The 22287-nt window shown below is 41.0% G+C and overlaps 1 protein-coding gene across 1 annotated transcript in view; it reads right to left on the reverse strand.

The window, feature by feature from the left end:
* Positions 1-7409: 7409 nt before the first annotated feature.
* Ophn1 (oligophrenin 1) overlaps positions 7410-22287 on the reverse strand; it is a 338469-nt gene continuing 323591 nt past the window's right edge. Inside the window, 4 exon segments of the mRNA XM_042054391.1 lie at positions 7410-11145; positions 12259-12300; positions 16770-16820; positions 17906-18071. Of these exon segments, the coding sequence (XP_041910325.1) occupies positions 12267-12300; positions 16770-16820; positions 17906-18071 (251 nt within the window). The 3' untranslated portion in view covers positions 7410-11145; positions 12259-12266.

Genomic DNA, 22287 nt, shown 5'->3' on the forward strand with positions numbered 1-22287 from the left:
CGATCAAGTAGGCTTCATCCCAGAGATGCAGGGCTGGTTCAACATACGAAAATCTATTAATGTAATCCATCATATAAACAAACTGAAGGAAAAAAACCATATGGTCATCTCATTAGATGCTGAAAAAGCATTTGACAAAATTCAGCACCCTTTTATGATAAAGGTCTTGGAGAGATTAGGGATACAAGGGTCATTCCTAAATATAATAAAAGCTATTTATAGCAAGCCGACAGCTAACATCAAATTAAACGGAGAGAAACTCAAGGCTATCCCACTAAATTCAGGAACACGACAAGGCTGTCCACTCTCTCCTTATCTCTTCAATATAGTGCTTGAAGTTCTAGCAATAGCAATAAGACAACATAAGGGAATCAAGGGGATTCAATTTGGAAAGGAAGAAGTTAAACTTTCATTATTTGCAGATGATATGATAGTATACATAAGCGACCCCAAAAACTCCACCAAAGAACTCCTACAGCTGATAAACTCCTTCAGTAACGTGGCAGGATACAAGATCAACTCCAAAAAATCAGTCGCCCTCCTATACACAAAGGATAAGGAAGCAGAGAGGGAAATCAGAGAAGTATCACCTTTCACAATAGCCACAAATAGCATAAGATATCTGGGAGTATCGCTAACCAAGGAAGTGAAGGATTTATTTGACAAGAACTTTAAGCCTTTGAAGAAAGAAATTGAAGAGGATACCAGAAAATGGAAGGATCTCCCCTGCTCGTGGATTGGGAGGATCAACATAGTAAAAATGGCAATTCTACCAAAAGCAATCTATAGATTCAATGCAATCCCAATCAAGGTCCCATTAAAATTCTTCACAGAGATTGAGAGGACAATAATCAACTTTATATGGAAAAACAAGAAACCCAGGATAGCCAAAAAAATCTTATACAATAAAGGTACTTCTGGAGGCATTACCATCCCTGACTTCAAACTCTATTACAGAGCTACAGTATTGAAAACGGCTTGGTATTGGCATAAGAACAGAGAAGTTGACCAATGGAATCGTATAGAAGACCCGGATCTTAAACCACAAACCTATGAACACCTGATTTTTGATAAAGGAGCCAAAAGTACACAATGGAAGAAAGAGGGCATCTTCAACAAATGGTGCTGGCATAACTGGTTGTCAACCTGTAGAAGAATGAAAGTAGATCCATATCTATCACCATGCACAAAACTCAAGTCCAAATGGATTAAAGACCTCAATATTAATTTGAACACATTGAGCTTGATAGAGGAGAAAGTGGGAAGTACTCTACAACAAATGGGCACAGGGAACCGTTTCCTATGCATAACCCCAGCTGCACAGACTTTAAGGGCAACATTGAATAAATGGGACCTCCTGAAGTTGAGCAGCTTCTGTAAAGCAAAGGACATTGTCACTAAGACACAAAGGCAGCCTACTGACTGGGAAAAGATCTTCACCAACCCTGCAACTGACAAAGGTCTGATCTCTAAAATATATAAGGAACTCAAGAGACTAGACGGTAAAATGCCAATTAACCCAATTAAAAAATGGGGCGCTGAACTGAACAGAGAATTCTCAACAGAAGAAGTTCGAATGGCCAAAAGACACTTAAGGTCATGCTCAACCTCCCTAGCTATCAGGGAAATGCAAATCAAAACAACTTTGAGATATCATCTTACACCTGTCAGATTGGCTAAAATCCAAAACACCAATAATAACCTTTGCTGGAGAGGTTGTGGGGTAAGGGGCACACTCATCCATTGCTGGTGGGAATGCAAACTTGTGCAACCACTTTGGAAAGCAGTGTGGCGGTTTCTCAGGAAATTCGGGATCAACCTACCCCAGGACCCAGCAATTCCACTATTGGGAATCTACCCAAGAGATGCCCAATCATACAACAAAAGCATATGCTCATCTATGTTCATAGCAGCATTATTTGTAATAGCCAGATCCTGGAGACAGCCTAGATGCCCTTCAGTGGAAGAATGGATGAAGAAACTGTGGAATATATACACGCTAGAATACTACTCAGCGGTAAAAAACAATGACATCTTGAATTTTGCAGGCAAATGGATGGAAATAGAAAACACTATTCTGAGTGAGGTAACCCAGACCCATAAAGATGAACATGGGATCTACTCACTCATATTCGGTTTCTAGCCATGATTAAAGGACATCGAGCCTATAAGTTTGGGATCCTTGAGAAGATAATAAGAAGGTGAACTCCCAAAAAAGATATAGTAATCCTCCTGGATATTGGAAGTAGACACGATCGCCAGGCAAAATTGGGAACTTGAGGGTTGGGCAAGACTGGGCAAAGGGAAGATGGGGAGAGAAAAGTGTGAAGGGGAGAGCGGGGGAAGCTCGGAGGAATGGGGTGCTTGGGATATAGGAAGGGTGGATATGAGAGCAGGGAAGCATATATCTTAATTTAAGGAGCTACCTGAGGGTTGTCAAGAGACTTGACCCTAGAGGGGTTCCCAGGTTTCCAGGGAGACGCCCCCAGTTAGTTCCTTGGGCAGCTGAGGAGAGGGAGCCTGAAAAGGCCAGTTCCTATAGCCATACTGATGAATTTCTTGCATATCACCATAGAACCTCCACCTGACGATAGATGAAGAAAATGACAGAGCCCCACCTTGGAGCACCGGACTGAGCTCCCAAGGTCCTGATGAGGAGCAGAAGGAGAGAGAACATGAGAAAGAAAGTCAGGACCGTGAGGGAACCTCCAGCTGGCGACAGATGGGGAAGGTGACTGAGCCCCACATTGGAGCACTGGACTGAGCTCCCAAGGTCCCGATGAGGAGCAGAAGGAGCGAGAACATGAGGGAGAAAGTCAGGAACGAGAGGGGTGCGTTCACTCATGGAGACGGTGGGACAGAACTAATGGGAGATCACCAACTCCAGTTGGAATGGGACTGATGGATCATGCGACCAAACCCGTCTCTCTGAGTGTGGCCAACAGCGGGGGCTGACTGAGAAGCAAAGGACAATGGCTCTGGGCTCTGATTGTTCTTCATGGACGGGCTCTGTGGGAGCCTTCTCAGCTTGGTCGATCACCTTCCTGGACCTGGGGGGAGTTGGGAGGACCTTGATCTTAGCATAGAGTGGGGAACCCTGATGGCTCCTTGGCCTTGAGAGGGAGGGAGGGGAGGTATGGGTGGAGGGGAGGGGAGGGAAGGGGGAGAAGGAGGGGAGAGAAGGGGGAGAAGGAGGGGAGGGAGGGGGGAGGAGGAGGGAAGGAGATGGAAATTTTTAAATATAAAAAAAAAATAAACCATGAGGGAAAAAAAATAGAGAGAGTTTTTGTTTTGTTATATTTTTGTCTTATTGGATTTTTTGTTTTATGGGGTTTTTTTGAGAAAGAGAGCATGAAATTGGGTGGGCAGGAAGAGGGGGATGATCTGGGAAATGTCTAGGAAAGAGAAAGAATACGATCAAAGCATATTGTATGTCAAAAAAATTTTAAGTAAAAAAGCTAAAAATAATTGAAGACTTCAGTCTTACAGAAGAAGCTAAATTATGCTAAAAACCCTTGACTGATGTTTGTAGTTTTCTATGAGTCTTTACATTTTAGAGAGCATCTTTTCTGCATGTCACTTAACCTAGTACAATGTCAATTTTCTTACTTGAGTGTCAGTATTCAAAACTCGCTCCCAAAATTTTGCAAAGAGAAGCCAAGACACAGGTAGAGGCAGAGAGACAGACACAACATTTTAAAGATTTCTTTCTATTAATAGGACAGTCCAAAATAATATTGAGTCAGTCTCTCCCTATTCCTTTTTTTCCTTTTGTGTTAATTTCATTTTGTGTGTCTCTACCACTAACATCATGGTTAGAAGATACTCAACTGATCATATTTCATAAATTTTGTTCATTACAATAAAATGACAGAAACTCCTCTCCCTTCCCTTCCTACTTTCCCTTTCTTTATTTTAGTTTTTTATGAGGTCTCACTCTGTAGTTTGGACTGACCCCAAACCCTTAGCTCCCCATGACACACTTTCTGGGTACCTACAGTCACAAAGTCACCAAGCCTGGGTTGAAAACTGCTCTATTTACAGAGTCACGGTCTTACCAAAGAAACTGGAAGTTGATCTGTAATATCACACTCTATTGGTGGAACTTATATATTTATTTCAGTGTGGAGACCAGAATATGATTATACAAATCCCATGATGTCTGTTGTGGTTGATACTAAAAACAAGGCAAAGGTTTGGGGATATTTTTGTTTAAATACCCAGTCAACAAATCTAGTTCAACATTTTGTTCAGAAATGAGGGGATATTGTCCTTTTGAGGGTTACTTGATCAACTTGTTGTTTAGATAAATTATTTTCTTAAAGTTCCTGGAACAAACCTAGGAATTTTTCTGCATTACTGAGCAAAAATGTCCTAACTTTAATAAAGTCTTGTAAATGCAGACTGTAGGACAATGAAGTTAAGGCAAAGCTAAGAGTTTAAACTGGATTTAGGTCTCCCACTGATGGTTTCAGGTAACCTTCAGTGCTCTGTTAGACAAACATTTTCCAAGTGGAGTGTGCATCCATTTAGGTTTACTCTGATTCCTAGTATATGCCTATTCTTGTACATTATATTTTCTGCTGTCTGTGCTGGATAGCCATAGTGTCTAATGTTCGATGAGTATCCAGAGTTGCCGGGTTTTCATGGTTGCAAAAATTTTGATCAGAAAATAAAATCTAATATTTGTCAAATGGGTGAGATTTTTTCATTTTATTTATGAAAATTAGTTAATGGAAAAAAACCTTATCTATACCAAATTTTCACAAAGTTAAGTTGTGAGGCCAGGTATGGTGGCATGCATGTAGGCTCACTCATTGGAAGATGGGGGTGAGGGGGATCAGGACTTCATGATCATCATTAGGTATGTACTGAATTAGAACAACCTGAGCTATATGAGGCCCTGCATCACAAAAATAACAAAACAAAAACCCATGATGTTCAGAATAAATTTAATGTAATCAATGTTTAATACTTGCTTTGTGATCCCATCACATATAAGGAATAACCCATGTGCATTTACTAACACAAATACTTATTTTTATAGTATCCTGATTTTTTTTCCACTTCAGAACATTTAACTTTATTTTAGTAAATCATGGCATATTTTTATTCTGTAAAAAAAAAAAACTATTAAAGTTATTTCTTGAGAATCAGACTCTATTTTTTAAATTAAACCAAATTTAGGTGACAATGTGTATGCTGTCAATTCACTCTTAAGATTTATATTTTCTTTTTTTTAATTTTTATTAAAAATTTCTGCCTCCTCCCCGCCTCCCATTTCCCTCCCTCTCTCCCCACTCCCCTCCCCCTCGAAAAATAAAAAAAAAAAATTTAAAAAAAAACCTTGACTGAACTCAAAAGAGAGCTATCTATCTCAGATGAGAACCACTCAGAGAACTCAACGATTTTATAGGAAAACTTCTGACCAACAGGAACAGTGAGGTGACGAGAAATGGATGAAGTGCTAAATTTTTGATAAAAAAAAAATACTGGATGTATCTTTGTGCATGTTTTTACCTGTATGCATATATGTATGTGCACAACATGTTTGCCGGTACCCTCAGAGGCTAGAAGAGGAAGTCAAATCCCCTGGAACTGGACAGTTGTGAACCACCATGTGAGCACTGAGAGCTGGATACAGGTTCCCTGGAAGAGTAACAAGTGCTCGCACCTTCCGAGTCACCTCTCCAGCCCTAAACTTGTGATCAGTCATTTGAACAGCCATAAAGACTAACACAGTGCTGCTGTATTTCAAGTTGCCCAAATCTGTCAAACTGAGAAATACTTTGTCCCTTGAAGCAGCTGCTGTGAGGACAAAATAATAGAAAGACCCTACGACTGTTCTGCAAAATTTTAAGTCACGAAACTCTTCTATACTCCAACAGGAAAAATAATCAATCCGGTTTCAACCAGGAGAGATAGTTAAAGGCTAGGTTTACAACCAAAAATCCAAGAACTTGGAGCTCATGACATTTTTCAGGAGAAAAACTAAAGGTCTGCAGGCCTGCCTCTTCTCCCCTAGAGAAACAGCACAGCGTAGGAGGATTTGAAAGACTGAAGGCCCACTCTGCCTCCTACGCTATGATACCCCTCTGAGCAGCAACAAAATGTGAAACTCACTCCTGCTCTGAGGCGAGACTGTGTGGGACTCAAAAGGCTTGTGGATGTATGACAGAAACAAAACACCCAGATGACAATACAGCACACCTCCTCTGCGTGGGTGGCTTGCTGTTGGGAGCAGGTGTCTAGACTATGGCAAACAGATCACCTAAGGGAAGTCCTGTATGCTGGTACTATAAAAGGGGGGGGGGGTAGTTTCTACCCTTCGGTACAGCCTTTGCCCTCGATGAGTTTGTTTCTCCACCTGTAAGAAGTTACCTTGAAGCCAGCAGCTCTCAAATACTGGGCATTAGACTCACCTGGAAGGGTAAGCAGCAGACGATAATTATAAGTTTCTTCTCCCACTGCCAAAGCATCCCCCAAAGACCTGAGGCAAGGAATCGTGTTTTTACTAAATCATGCAAAGCCTTAGCCACAATAGAGTTGATTCATCCAGTAGGTGGCCTGAAAGCAGCTGAATCTCGAAACTCTGCATTCTTTGTTATACTTGAATTTGAAAATTAACTAATTTGCAGCCAATTAACGAGCTAGGCTCCTCCTGGTCGTTGCAAATTCTGTTAACACTGCTTTGCTATGATTAAAATTTCCTTCCATATTGCCTTTCTTCTGTGAAGTGACGATGCTAAACTGGCTGAAGAGCAGCAGCGTTGCCCACTGTCGTTACATCATGGCCTGAGTCTGAAAGTTGAAAAGAGCCTCTGAGACAAAAGGTAGACGATGCGAAAGGCATGCTCAGCATCTCAGAGAGGAAGTAACAAAGCTGAGTCTCGACCTCAGAGCTCCTGAAAAGCTCCTCCCAACTGCCACGTGTTGTCTGTCTACTGCTTCCCTTGCACAGACTGACAGCCGAGTAACTTTCAGTCTGCTTATTATTCCCTAGACTTGGTCTGCTATTCTTGGACATAGAGGAACTTCATTCACTTGTCAACACAGTCACAGGCCACGTGCAAACCGACGAAAGAAGCAGAGCGTTATGGACTCTCAACAGATTAGAGCAGACTAAGCCAAGTGTTTCTCAAAATTTTAATGTGCATAAAAATCTCTTGTGGGGTCTTGTTAAAATACAGATTTATATTCCAGATGTCTTGGGTAGATCCTAGGAATCTGCGTTTCTAACGAGTCGCCAGGTAATGCTAAGGCCAAAATTGATATTTTCATGAATCCTATTTCAAAACATCTCCAGTTATATTTCAGGTTCATTTTCTTTTGAAGATTTATTTATTTATGAATTTTCTGTATATGGGTATTTTGTCTGCGTGTACTTCTGCCAACTAGAAGGGGGCATTGGATCCCCTGTGACCATACTTACAGATGATTGTGAGCTGTCATATGGGTGCTGGGAACTGAACTCAGGACCCCAGGAAGAGCAACCAGTACTCTTAACCGCTGAGCCATCTCTCTAGCCCAAAGGTTTGTTTTCACTACTACTTTGGGGCACTGTGGTAAACAGAAAGCCATTTGCAGTTTCTGATCTTGGATTTTTATCAATTTCTAGAGTCTTCTTATGGATAAGTCATTTTTACCTCCCTGGGCCTCAAGTTTCCTTACCTACAAGACTGACTTGCTCGCTATCACTTATTGATGCTATGCAGCCCGAGAGAATGGCAAAGCTGAATACATTAAGACTCTTGGGTTCAAAAACATTTTGTGCCGAGTTCTCTTTGAAATTTTTTACAAGCCAGCATTCCTGATATGCTAAAAGGTTATTTCCATCATGAGACTGCAGATGGAGGACATTTATTTAAGAGAATCTGCACTTAATTGAAAATTACATGAATGGGCTCAAGGATCTCATTGTTTTCTCTGATTTCACACATATAGTTCATAGAGGGAATTTCATATGAAAATGAAGGCTTTTCTTCATTGGCAATATCTTGTCAAGTTATCTTGCTTCACTCTGGATTTTCCGTTGCTGTTGTCGCTAAAGCTTTTGTAGGTAGGCATCTAATGTGTCAAGGTCAATTGTCTGCTCCTTCTTTAATAACAGCTTCACTGGTCTCTGTTCTTTCAAAAGCAATTATGTCATGAGTTGCCGAACTACTTCCTTTACTTTCTGTAGTTCTTACAGAATAAAGCACTGTCTTGAAAAGGGGAAGATGCTTCCCTATTGTAGCCCATTACTTCCAAAGCACTCTTACATGACACTATTTTGGTTCTTAAATTGAATGTTTCGTTTTGCCCTGTGCTGGCTGGATACTTCTTAATACCTCTCTTTCAACTTGAAATATACAAATTCAATGAAATTTCTTTTTATTAAATGACCCCCCTGATTTTTGCTTTCACCGCGGAAACACTTTGTAGCGAGGTGACCCCAGGGCATCAAATTCCACAAAGGCACAGAGAACTTCTGTTCTCTCCAAGTGCATGTATCACCAGTCTTCTTGATCAAACTGACCACGTGACCGGTAGGGACGTCCTGGGAAAATACAGCCACACCTGGAAGGACCCTTTCTCTCCGGAAAGTGACTACGGCGACGAATTCACAGCTACCGATCGCAACAAATTCTTCACTTCACAAGTGAGGCTCGATGATCTCTTAAAACATATTAAAAACCCGATGAACTCAGAGTGAAAAGACAACCCAACTAGGGATTATCTTTCAGCCCATGGTCTACTCCCTTACCATATTGGTTAGGCGTATTGGAGTCAAGAGTCAACTCACCTCCAGCAATGTGTCCTCCATTTAAATACCTACCTCTGAATGACATAGGGCACATTGCAGAGGGTGCAAATTCTGAGAGGTCTGGATGGAAATCACACTTCTGGTATGCATTACGTCTGTGTACTAGAGCCGGTGACAACACAACTGGGTACCATCTTAGTCTGTACAAGAAGCTGAGTACTTGCATGGTTGTTATTAGGATGACATCTAAGGTATTTGAAGTATCTGGGTGCTTAATAAGTGTTAGCACTTCTGCTGTCACTATCAGTTCAAGACTTAACAGTTCTCTCACCTACTTGCTAGGGTTGTTGCTAATTTCCCATAGTTACCCCCGCACATATGGCCTCTTCTGATCTCCTCTTTGGAGTGAGCATCTATGTATCAAGCAGAGAGGGACCACGCCAATCTCACCTCACCACAGCATGCTTCAGCACAGCCATGTTGCTCTTTAAAGCAGGTTGTCAAAGGGAGAAACTTTATTTCATTCTCCAAAGGGAGTTGATGCAGAAGTAGAACAACCCCAGCAACTGCTCCCTGGCCTCCAAAGCTGGTGACTCCTCCTTCTCAGCTGAGTTTTCATCCATGTCCCACATAACATAGCAATCACAGTACAAAGTTTCTAGATACTTCTATTGGGCTTGCACTGTCTTTCTCTGCCTCTCAACAGCATTCTAAGACTTTTAGTGTTTACCACGGCATTTTGCCTGAGGAAAACTAGACTCAAACTGTCTTCCTAATCCTTCATGGATCTTGGCCCACTCCAGTGACCAAGTTCTACACATACACTGGCTTTTCCCTCATTAACAGAGAGGATGCAGCTCTAAGACCAGAACTCAGTAAGAGTCCCGCAAGCCTCAGAGGCCAGGGCCCGGGCATCTGCACAGAAACAGAAGCACCAACACCTTAAATAACAGGCCTCAAAAATGTCTGTTCCTCAGATTTCCTACTCCCTGCGCCACTTTCGCTTTAGTGTACTTTCAGTGACTCCAGCAGTGCTGAAAGGACCAGCGGCTTATAGCTCGAATTTTCTACTTGCTGGCAAATACGAGAGGCTCAAGAAAGAGGATAAAAGCCAATACCTCCCAAAAGAACCATTAAAGCCACCACCTACAAGGCCCCCTCCTCGATAAATGTGGTGTACTAAAAAGAACCTTATGTAGGCGCTCAGACACCTGGGATCTTGTCCTCTTGTGGTCGCTAACTTGCTCGTCATGTAAACTAAGCTGTTGTTAGTATAAATGCGTTTGAAAGTTCCTTCTAATCCAACCCTTTATGGGCTGTAAAGAGTCTTTTATCTCAAGGGCTGTGGTTCTTAACCTTTATTGGGTTGCAGTCCCATTTGAAATCTAGTAGAATGTTATGAACCATCTGCTCAGGAAAGGCCTTACCCCCATGGAATTGTACATGTCATCTTGGGGGCCATCATGGGAGTTCCAGAATCCACAGGCACTTGGCTAAGATTTGGTTTTGTTTGCTTATAAGATTTGGCTTATTTTGCTTTTTCTTCAAGAAATAAAACAGCATGTAAGCTAGGGGGCAAATAAGAAGCAATAGCAACAATTCCTCCTACTCAAGTCAATCTTAACAATTTTTTCCTAACATTTGACCCTCCCCGTTTTGTTTTGTTTGTTTTTACAAAGACGTTTTCTGCTTTGTTTTATTTGTTGATTGCTGGAAAGGAAGCTATTGGGTGGAAGTAGGAAAAAGGAAAATCCAGACAGCCTAGGCTTTGACATGCAACACATGCTTAGCACTATGAAGGACACTGTGGTTGGGAATCATCCATGCGGCCTGGCCCCACTGGATATCATTAACATGTCATAATACCAGGGTGCCAATCTGGTGCTAGTTAGTGTCCATATCCTCAGAAAGAGACATGACACAATTCTCCAATATTCAGCTAACATTCCTAGTCCCTTCCAAATAAGGTAAACAACAGCCCCAACTCCGGTGGCCTTTAGATCAGGGTGAGGCCCCCAAGATCAGTCTTTAGCCCTGAATCATTCAGAGTCCAGTGACCTTTGAGGAAACAAGTTCAGAGAAGAGTGGAAAGCTGGGCTCCCCTCTTCAACACAGGTCAGTGGGTATTTTCACTTCGGTAGAGCTTGGCGCTTAAGAGAATCCAGCCATCCAGTGTCCTTGGAGCTGCTCACAACAGGCATTCTGGGGAGATGAAGAGAGAATACAAAGGAGAAACAAACACATGTCTTAGACATGTGCTCCTTATTTTATAGCTTCCCAGACACTGAGGGTTCAAGGCCAGAAATGAGCTGCTCTTCAGCACCAAATAGCTCACATGGGATTGAAGTAGACCCTTCCCCAACCTGGAAAGGGTCCCTCGAGGCCAAGTCCTTTCAAACCTAAAATGAAAAGGAAAAAAAAAAATAGGGAGTTAGGTAAGCCTGGGTGACTATTTAACAGGTATTAAAAAAGTGGGGGTCTCTCGAGTTTCTTACCCTGTAACTGGTACCTAGTCTGGAAAAGGGACTTTGTACTTTAGACCCCAAGCAACAGGTCAAGGCTGCTATAAATAGGACTAGAGCCTGTCTTTGACCCCACCTCCAATTCCCTAAAACAATCTACCAACAGGGGAAACAAAATCCTGATACTAAAACTTCTGAGCCTGCCGCCCCGTTCTCCTCCCTTGCATCTTAGACATTGCCTTTGCGCTCCTTTCAGTATCTCCAAACTTCCTTTGCCCAGGCCTTCATTCTTAAGGCTGATAAGGTGCAGCTTATCTGTCCTTTAGGCCATAGAGGACTGGCAGTGACAGGAAAAACATAGAAGGCTAAGGAGCACATGGCAAGCCAAACTCCAGATACTTGGACCTCATTAATGTTCACATTGGTTCATGTCATGCCAGAGATCTGATAACCAAGCAATCAAAAGTCCTACGCAGAGAAAGACATTTCCCTGACCCCAAGCCTCCTGTGACCTTAGCAAGTCACTTATTATCCCCTCTGAACTTAAGTTCCTTTGTTTGTTGAGTTGGAACACATAGTATCCTCCTCCTTTCTGGCATGTGATGTGGATCAAATGAGATCGTGGATATGAAAGTTCTGCACACTCAAATGAACATAAAGACTACAGAGCATAGTTCAGGTGGGAAGAACCGAAGTAGTTACTTGGTCTCAAGGAATGAAGTCCCACTATAGACACATTGACATTTGTCTAAACATCAAAAAGGAAACATGCTTGGCCAAAATATCCAGCCTGGGATTTCTAATGAATTCGGCTGAAAAGCAATCTTACAGTAATACAGTGGAGGGAGAATGGTGGGGAAAGAAAACTTCAAATCATATGAAACCTCACAAATGAAGGAAGGTTAAGGGATATGTAATTTTAGGGTAGCAAACTGAGACTGCAGTAAGTTCCCACCCTCTGGGACTTGTGTGATATTCTAGTCTTCAAGTCCTAGCCATGAAAGGGGCTTATTTTGAACGTTTTGTAATGAAGGGTAGAAAACAACATACCTGTGGCCTCAGCTCTCATCTCCAGGAAGTTTTCCTTGAGAGCTGTGGGCAAAATAAAGAGAGATCAATGCAGCCCTTGATGTCAGGACTGAAAAGGCTGATGGTAAACAAGTCACTTGGTTAGGGGGGAAATTATTCTGCTCAGATGTTTTACTGCATTTAGTTCTATTCTTCTAGGTTGGGAAGGGTTAGAGAACCCCCTATTCTAGACACGAAACCACCTTTCAGGAGCTAAAACAATTTTTTGAGTAGTAGACTATGGGAAACTAGACATAAGAGAGAAGCTGACCCAAGACCACAGTTCACATCCCGTGATTATCACTGCTGGTTAGAAGGACAAGAAGGCAGAGGACAGTACCATGTAAAACATAAGTCCTCCTTGGTCTTACAAAAACCACACCAGCTCTGGTCAGCATGCTGATCAGCCCTAAATTCACCTTCCATACTCAGCTGAGAACTGGGAGAAAGAGACAACCATAGAAAAGAAATCTCCCAACAATATGGTCAGAGCATCCCACATAACAGCTAGTCCCCACAGCTATATCCATAGCCTCCTACTTTTCTCTCATCTCTTGAAACTACTTATAACTAGTTGCCTAAATTATCTTATTTCAATTTATGGTTTTAATTACCACCAAATATTGGGAATCTTCTTCCAAAGTGCCACTACTCATAGTATAGTATATATGTGATGCCCCACACTAGAATTCTATAAAACATTGGTTGTCCCTAGCATTTCTATTACTAAATCCGTACAGGCCCCCACCCTGACAATTAGTTTTAGGTTGCAGTTACTGGGCATCTCTACCTGGATGTCTCACAGTGTCTTCACAGGGACTGTCTGAACCCGAGCTCAGCAAATGTCTCACAAAACCTGTTTCGTTATGATTAATTGTTGTGTCATCTACCAAATTGCCCAAGTTAGACTTATCTCTCTCAGCACTTCCACAGTGCCTCCCATCTGAAAAAGTCAGCAGGGTCTGCTTGAACCAAGTGCACATCTGTCCCTGTATTCCATTCCCCACAGCAACACCTTAGGTCAGGGCCTTCCATCAGCTCCTGCCAGCAAGATTGTTTCCTAATTGGTCTCCCTGCTTCCCATCTTTACCACCAGAGTGATCTTTTACAACTCAGCCAGCTCAGAATGTGCACAACTACCTTAAATATCTTCCATGGCCTGCCCCCAGTAGACTACAATACAAAGAGCAAACACCTTAATATGTTATATAAGACCTTTGCAGTCTGGCTCTAATCCATTTTCCTGGTGTTCCGTTCAGCTAAGCTTTCTTCTTTTCAACCCCACATTATAGACAAAGTGGAACACTAATCACTTCTGAAGCTACATTGCCTTATGGAATATTCTCTCTTCCCTTTTCTTCCTGACAAATCTCTAATAATGTTTCCTTTGAGTTTTTTTCTTTTTAACTGTTGAAGAGGGCAAGAGAATGAGGAACAGATGATATCAAAATGGCAGGCTACAGTTAAGTATGCAAAGAAAAAACTAAAAGCAGCAAGGCAAGATGATCGAAGAGGTAGGCAACAATGACCATATGAGGGATTAGCCACATGACTGGTAACATCTTGCCCAGTGGCCAGCCTGTGAATACACTACTGGTAGTGGTGGATTCAAGGTAAGAAGAATATTTTTCCTAAGCAGGTTCTGAGTAAGAAAAACCTACAGCTAGCCAAGATGAAACATTGAAGGCAGGTATATTTTAGCCTTACTTACATTCCTTCCAAGGTGATTCTTAGGACACAGAACAGGATTAAGGCTAGGATTGAGAAGCCCAGAGAAAGAGTGGATAGAATAGCATAGGCTGGAGTGCCTGCTTTGGCCAAGGCCTTCTGGTGTTGTGGTTGGTCTAAGTCTGCCCTGAGCACTGGCTGACAAATCCTAGCCCCTTGGTAATGTCTTTCCACGCCCTCAACATCAGTTTGGCAATAGTTTTCCTACTGAAAGTTAGCCTTCACTAGAAATTCTACTAGACTTTGTTCATGCCTCTTAAATATTCCCTTCTTAATATCTTGACAGCCTGTCCTAAGATACAGATCAATCCCCCAAATTTTGCTGTGTATTTCTATTTGATCAAGCCCCAGCTCACGCATTAACTCTTCCAAAAGCTTTCTCTTCAATATGCCTGATTCATTTTGTTCATTCTAGCTTATTTCCTTCAATTTCTCTGGTGTTTATTTCTCAAAGGATTTCTTTATCCTAGAGAGGGAGAAAGGATGCCAGGAAGTAGTGGCACTCACAGGAGGCAACTCTATTAAGAACCTCTCTTCCCCCTCTGCCTCGCCCTATTCCGTGGAACTCAAAGCTTCAAGCATGATGTGCAAATACTTTAGCACTGAGCTATAATTCCCAGTTCCAAATCCAAAACCTCTTCATCTTCCATCCTCTGGTAAAAGAATCAGGGATTTAACCTCAATTTTCATCTGATCTGGTAAAAATAAATGATAAGTTATTGTCTAAACAGAATTTGGCCGATCCCAGAGCTGCCTGTGGTGACTTGCCATGTAGAATCACATCCTGGGGAAGTAGATTCATGGTATGGGGAAGAGAATGTCAAACCTATCCTGTCTCCATTGATGGTAAAGGAGTATTGTTCTGCTTTTAGCTGACAGCCTAAAAACGTTAACTCTTGTTCTTGGCCAAGAAGCACAATTTAAAAAATTCTCAGATTAGCCACATGGAACAAACTCACAAGCAAACACCTGAAGACTAAGCAAACCATTCCTCCGGATGCTTTTGTGCAAATACTCCCAAATGCCCAGGGCTTGAACAGTTTTGTACCAGCATTTGGAAAAAAATTAAAAACAAATAGAAGGAAGGATGAACAGAAGGAAAAGAAGGAGAGAGGAACTAGGGAAGGGGGATGACAAAAGGAGGAAATATGGATTCTCATGTACCAGTCAAAAGATCATTTTAGTGAGTGGTAGAGTAGAAGGCCAGGAATCTGGGATTTTCTTAAACAATTTTTCCAGAGATTTAGATGGATGGTCAGTTGATAATCATTTAGTCAACTATTTACTTTTGAAATGGAAGCCACACTTAGTCTGAACCCATAGACAATAGAATGCTATATTCTACAAGCCTTTGTCAGCTGACCTTATACACTATAATGTCTAAGTAAGTAAAATAACAGCACAAAAAGACCTTCACTGATGCAAAGTCTCGTTTTTTCAGCATAGCTCGGGATGTGCGCTGGCTAGTTCTATGTCAATTTGACACAAGCTATAGTTATCTGAGAGCAGGGAGCCTCAACTGAGAAAAAAATGCCTCCACAAGATCAGGCTTTTGGCAAGTGTGAGAAAACATTTTCTTATTAGTGATTGATTGGGGGTACCGGGGTCCTTGTGGGTGGTCCTGGGTTTCTATAAGAAAGCATGCTGAGCAGTCCATGTGGAGCAAGACAGTAAGCAGCACCCCTCCATGGCCTCTGTATCAGTTCCCTGCCTCCAGGCTCCTGCTCTGCTTGAGTTCTTACCCCCGACTTCCCTCAGTGACCGACTCTAATGTGGAAGTAGAAACCCTTCCTTCCCAAGTTGCTTTAGCTGTGGTGTTTCATCACAGCAACAGTAACCCTGACTAGAACAAGCTGTGTGTACAATACAACAGTGTACATGCAACAGTGTACATACAACAGTAACCCGGACTAGAACAAGCTAGTGTGTACATACAACAGTGTAGCATGCAACAGTGTACATACAACAGTAACCCTGACTAGAACAAGCTGTGTGTACATACAACAGTGTACATGCCACAGTGTACATACAACAGTAACCCTGACTAGAACAAGCCTGTGTGTACATACACAGTGTGGGCATTCACAGTGTACATACAACAGTAACCCTGACTAGAACAAGCTGTGTGTACATACAACAGTGTGCATGCAACAGTGTACATACAACAGTAACCCTGACTAGAACAAGCTGTGTGTACATACAACATGTAACATGCACATGCATGCCTGTGAACAAGCTGTGTGTACATACAACAGTGTACATGCACATGCATGCCTGTGAACAAGCTGTGTGTACATACAACAGTGTACATGCACATGCATGCCTGGACAAGATGTGTGTACATACAACAGTGTACATGCACATGCATGCCTGTGAGGAGAACGAAAAACAGAAGAAATGGAAAAAGTGAGTAAGAAAAGGGACAAACAGAGACACAAGTTAAGAAATGCGAGAAGGATGGCATAAAGAGAACACAGAGAGAGAAGCGCAAAAAGTGACAGAAAAACTGAGAATGGAAGAGACATGTGTCAGAACAAGCAAGAGAAAAAGCCAGGACACAGATAAGAAATAGAAGCCAATCTATAATGATTGCAGGAGAAAGGTGGGAGAGGAAAAGGGAGGGAGGGACAGAGAGGAGGGGGAGAGAACAAGAACTATAGAGAAACAGAAAAAAAGGGTGGAAAGAGCAAAAAGTGATGAGATGCATTTGATGCATCCATTCAATACTACCATTTGCCCTCTCTTCTGTCCCCTGTGTCTCTTACCTTCCAGTTTTCCGGGATGCTGTTTCAAAGAATCTGGTCCTGGATGCCACCCTGCAAATAGAAGCCAAGCAAGTCTGATGAGCTACAGTGGAATACATGTGAGAGACCAAAGGCCAATGGGAAGACATGACACTCAGTACCAGATAGGTCACCAATACCAGGCCATACCCTGGCTCGCAAAAAGCCCAGGATTTGGGCAAAAACTCAAATATCAGAATGAGAAATGGTTCTGAAGCCATAAGCACCCCAAGGCAACAAAATAAGATCCTTTACTATCTATTGATCCAGAATGGCAAGTCTGTGACTCACTCAGCCCTGTGTTTGGAAAAATAAATGAAAACAATTTTTGGTTTCAAAGTGTGATTGAGGGAGCTTTGCAAATACACATTGCTAATTAGTGGAAGTTGGTGGAGGCTTTGATCTTTCCCTAAGTTTTACAATTATGGAAAATAAAGAAAGACACAAGAAAAAGAAGGGTCTGAGGTTATGCGCTAATGATCCAGGAGGACGGTCTTAGGAGGGCATGAGAGAGCCAGAGTCGGCTAGCTATGGCCAAGTACAGCTGGTTTCCTGGCTCTACTTTTTCCCTGGCTCCCCAAACAGAGGGCCTATTGGGCAATCAGCTCAGCTCTTGTCCTGTGAGAGGATCTTTAGAGGGATCTGAGTCATTTTGATGATTTTTTTAAAATGTACCCTTTCTTGAAAGAAAGAAAGAAAGAAAGAAAGAAAGAAAGAAAGAAAGAAGCCCCAAGCACAAGTACAATGACAAAAAAATACAAGCTCATTAAATTACTTGAAAAGCCAGTAGCAATAACATAAAATAAAGAGAAGATTTTTTAGAGCAAAAAAACTGAAAGTAATTTTTCTTCCTCCACAGACATCAGGGCAGCTAAGAACAAATGGATCTTTATATAAGACTTTGAAAAAGTCTTCATATGTAGTGAAATAGCCCAACTTTGGATACTGAATGGAATATTCCACACAGGGATGACACTGGATAGTCTCCTAGATTATGAAGAGAATGATGCTCCAGAGTTGTCTGCTGTGTATACTTAGCAACCAGAGATGGCGACCCTAAAGGCACTTCTAGTGGTCAGCACAGGCCTTAGGTCAAGTTGAGGGAAAACATTCCTTACACAGATGATGGGATTTCCCCTGCATTGCCAGCCACGGTATCTGGCTTTGGTTCTGGTTTCTGTGAAACACTGGCCCGGCAAGGAGGGTCTGGAGGTCTCACTGGAGGACGGATGATTGTTTGCTTTTCTCCTGGGGGCCGAACCTTGCTGAAACAGTCAGTATCTCCTAAAAGAGAAAAGCAATAGCAAGGACATAAATAGTCACACAAATAGAACACTAAATGTCAGTAGATGACCTGGGGTTAGCTGGGCCATCTTCTCTGGTCCCCATTTCTTCTTAGCTAACAACAACTCTATTTTTGTTTTAAAATTCTTCTGGCTGCTGCCCTTTAGAAAGCATACATTCCAACCTAGACTGTACAATTTCATGTACCTTACATTGTCGGGAATTTCATAATTCTACATTTCCTTGGCTTTAACAATTCAGAGTAGCAACACATTCGTTACAGAATCATAGGGATTAAGTTTAGGAACTAGTATGTTACTACAGTGCCAGCCACATCGTAGGTGATTAATGTCATATAGTAGGTGATTGATGAGACTTTGATTTGATAAATTCATCACTACTAAAATTCAGATCCTGAGACTGGAGAAAAGGACTCAGCAGTTGAAAGTATTTACTGCCCTTGCAAAGAACCAAACTGTGTCCCTAGCACCTATGTCAGGAGGCTTACAAAAACCAAACCTGCAACTCCGACCCAACATGCTCTGCTGGACTCTGTGGGCAACTGCATCATGTGAACATCTACATACATATATACTATAATGAAAACTAAAATAAACCTCAAAAAAAAATCCAAGGTCCTTTCAAGTACTAAAGTACTCTTCTACCCTCGCCTTCCTACCTCTCCACATTTCTGGCTTACAGTTTAATTGGAAGAAATAAACAAATAGTACTAGGCAGGATTATGGTAAAAGCAGGTACTCACATACTGCTGGTGGCATGATAAACTGGACTTATTCTATCTAGATACCTATCAAATATCTTGGAACAATCTGGATGTAACACAAATTATACATAGGTAATAATTCATACATGTTTATCTAGTAATTCCACTTTGAAAAAAAACTTACAAAGAATTCACTGAAGATAAAAAATAAGAAAAACCAATTGGCACAAAACATACATAGCAAAATATCAGACACAACTACAAAAGCTAACCAAACAATTTACTCTTACAAGCAACTAACTAACACATATTGCATATAAACTGACAAGAAATTGGACAAGGTCAAAGACAAAAATGTGTATTGAGATAAAGTAAAAATGAATTCATAAAGCTTGGCATGGTCACTCAAGTCCCAGTGCTGAGGACTCTAAAGCAACAGGATTGACATTAGTTCGAGGCCACTTTAGTCTACATAGTAAGTTCCAGATAAGCCTAAGCTACAGAGGGAGACTCTGTCTCAACAAAATGAAGGAAGCAAAACTCCACCAAAAAGTACTTATGTCTCAATGATATAATATTAATATAGCCATATGTGTAATAATGCAAGTGCATTAGATCTTGATATTTTGATATATTAGATATTAATTTCATCTTTCTGCAAGATGTTTAAAGTAAAATTAAAAACATTAAATTCCATCTACATAATACTGCTTGCTATAGGGATTTACTAAAGTTTACACAGTTTTTATTTTCTTCAAGTCCTTCTCAGTAACTCTAAACATAATTCAAGGCCTCCTTTAACTAGATCCAAATCATTGTTACAGGAATAACCAATGACATTACCTACCAGTCTACTCTATCAACTGGTCTCTTAACCACCCCATCAAGACAAGTCTTAATTTTAGGTTTATATAGTATGCTGATGTGAGATTTCCCTCTGTATGCTGTGAATACCATTGTTAATAAAGGACTGGTTTGGACCTATAGCAGGGCAGATCTTAGATAGGCGAGGAAAAACTAAACTAAATGCTGGGAAAAATGGGGCAGAGTCAGAGAGATGCCATGAAGCTCCACTAGAGACGATGCCGGAACTTTAGCCGGTAAGCCACAGCCACGTGACCATATACAGATTAATAAAAATGGGGTTAAATTAATATGTAAGTTATTAACTTACATATGTAAGAGTTAACCATAAGAAGCTAGAGCTTAATGGGCCAAGCAGTGATTTAAGTAAGATGTTTTTCTGTGGGGTTTTTTGAGTCTGAGCTACAGTATACCACGGGAGAAAATACAGAGGTTCTAGAATTGTGAAGACCTAGATGTGTAGCTTTATCTGCTATTTTGCTGTGGGATAATGCTCTTGTACACTGTAAATATTTGTCATTCATATTGGTTTAATAAAACACTGATTTTCTAGTGCCTGGGCAGAATAGAAGCAGAGCACCAGACTAGGAGAATTCTGGGAGGAGGAAGGCAGAGAGTCATCACTGGCTAGACACAGAGGAATCAAGATGAGAATTTCTTACTGAAGGCCACGTGGACTAGACAGTAACAAGCCTGGACAATAAGACCAAACAGTTTATGATTAATATAAGCCTCTGTGTATTTATTTGAGACTGAATGGCTGCGAGACTAGGTGGGGACAGAAACTTACATTTATAAAACTTCTAAGCAGTAAGAACTTGGGAGAGTGATTTAATGTCTTTGACTATAATTTTCTCACTTGGAAACTGCTATAATGACAATTTCATTGTATAAGGTGATTATAAGAAGTTATATGATATGCTATCCAAAACAAGCATGAATAAGTGTTAGATGATTTTTACTTCTTTCCTTCTATCGTTCCTAAGTTCACTCACATCTTAGCACTAATCCATTTCTTAAGAGTGTGTACAAGTAGGGAAATATAACCTAACGATGTTTGAAAAGGCTATATGGAGATCTATTATTTTAGAAGATTCCTAAATCGTAAAATAATTTAATTGGAGTCACCATACACAGGGAATAAAAGCTCCTTCCAGAAGCCATAGGTTACCAAATAAAAAGCCTGCTGTCAGGTGTGAGATAGTTCCCCTCATTTGTTGATCAGAAGTGTCTTTGAGACCTCAGGACAACACAGTCTATTGCAATTGCCTCTTGTTGCCCACCAAAACTTGATGGTAAGACTGTTTTGCTGAAGATACCCATACTTTGGACACAGAATGTAGAGAAATAAAGTTGTACTGATCAGGAAGCCTCCTCTCTGATGACTAGATTTCATAATACCAAAAGGTTATATTTAGGCTGCTGAAGGAAAGTTATCAGTGGTCATACTTAGTTGTAAATCCCTATATGCTAAAATAACAACTGGCCTGGAAAGATATGATCATGGTTGCAATAATGGCAATGAATGTTACAGGAGTAACCAACTACTTTCTGCTTGAATTTAGGGTCTCCAGAGGAGGAAGCACATGCCTGGTACTAAGTATGGTCTCAAATCTATGGTTGTGGAGTTCACTGGGTCAAGGGGTAAAGCCTACTGCTATCAATAAATGGACATAGACATTAAACTGCCCTTAATATATTTTCTCTATATACCCAGATTAAATTATAGCTGTCAGATATCATCAGAGCAGTCTATTCATTCCATGGATAACATTTAACACAGAAACACAAGTAGTCAAAGTTCAGAGAATGGGTGTTCATTGTTTCACATTTTCTTCTCAGACTCAGGGGATCACTGCAGAAGAAAGAATGGAAAAATTATAAGAGCAATGCAGTAATCTTCTGGACATGGCAAGACTGTTGCACTCATAAGCCCACAGCTGCTGTGGCTATATGCACAAGACCTGCAATAAGATCAAGCCAGTCAACATTCCATGATGGAGAGTGGAGGGGGCATGTAAGCCCACACCTAGCTGATGAGATGCTGATAGTTGTTAGCTACTATGGAAAGGAGAAGTCAGTTTCTTTATACTATGGCTCTTGTAGGGGCAACCACATTCTAGTGGATGGTCCCCATACTCAGGAGTACGTGGGTCACACAAATCAGACTCAGTAGGTTTTTATAAAAATAAAGAGAGGAAACAAATTTAAAAGGGGTGAGAGGAAAGGGGCTCTAGAAGAGTTATGGGAGGAGGCGGTAAATATGATAAATGTTATATTTGCAAGTATGAAATTTGCAAAAAATAAAAAACTACCATAATTATGTTTTTATAAAATTCAAATGCAAAGCTAATGCAGGAATAAATGACTGAAGTGATTAATAAAAAAAAGCCAGTTCAAAATCTGAGCTACATATAAAAATCTTAGGAGAAAAGGTAGGATTCTGACAGCACAGTATAAATAAGTAGTAGAGGAATATATATAAATAACTAGTAGAGGAATGAGTAAAACTTATTCCTGTTTACAGACAGAATTTCTATACTCTCATCATAGTCTCTAGCTTATATTTATGGACATGCTATTCCCCATAGTTAGCATCAGATGATTTTCTACAAGTTGCATTAGAAA

This window comes from Arvicola amphibius, chromosome X, assembly GCF_903992535.2.
Source record: "Arvicola amphibius chromosome X, mArvAmp1.2, whole genome shotgun sequence".
Taxonomy (NCBI): domain Eukaryota; kingdom Metazoa; phylum Chordata; class Mammalia; order Rodentia; family Cricetidae; genus Arvicola; species Arvicola amphibius.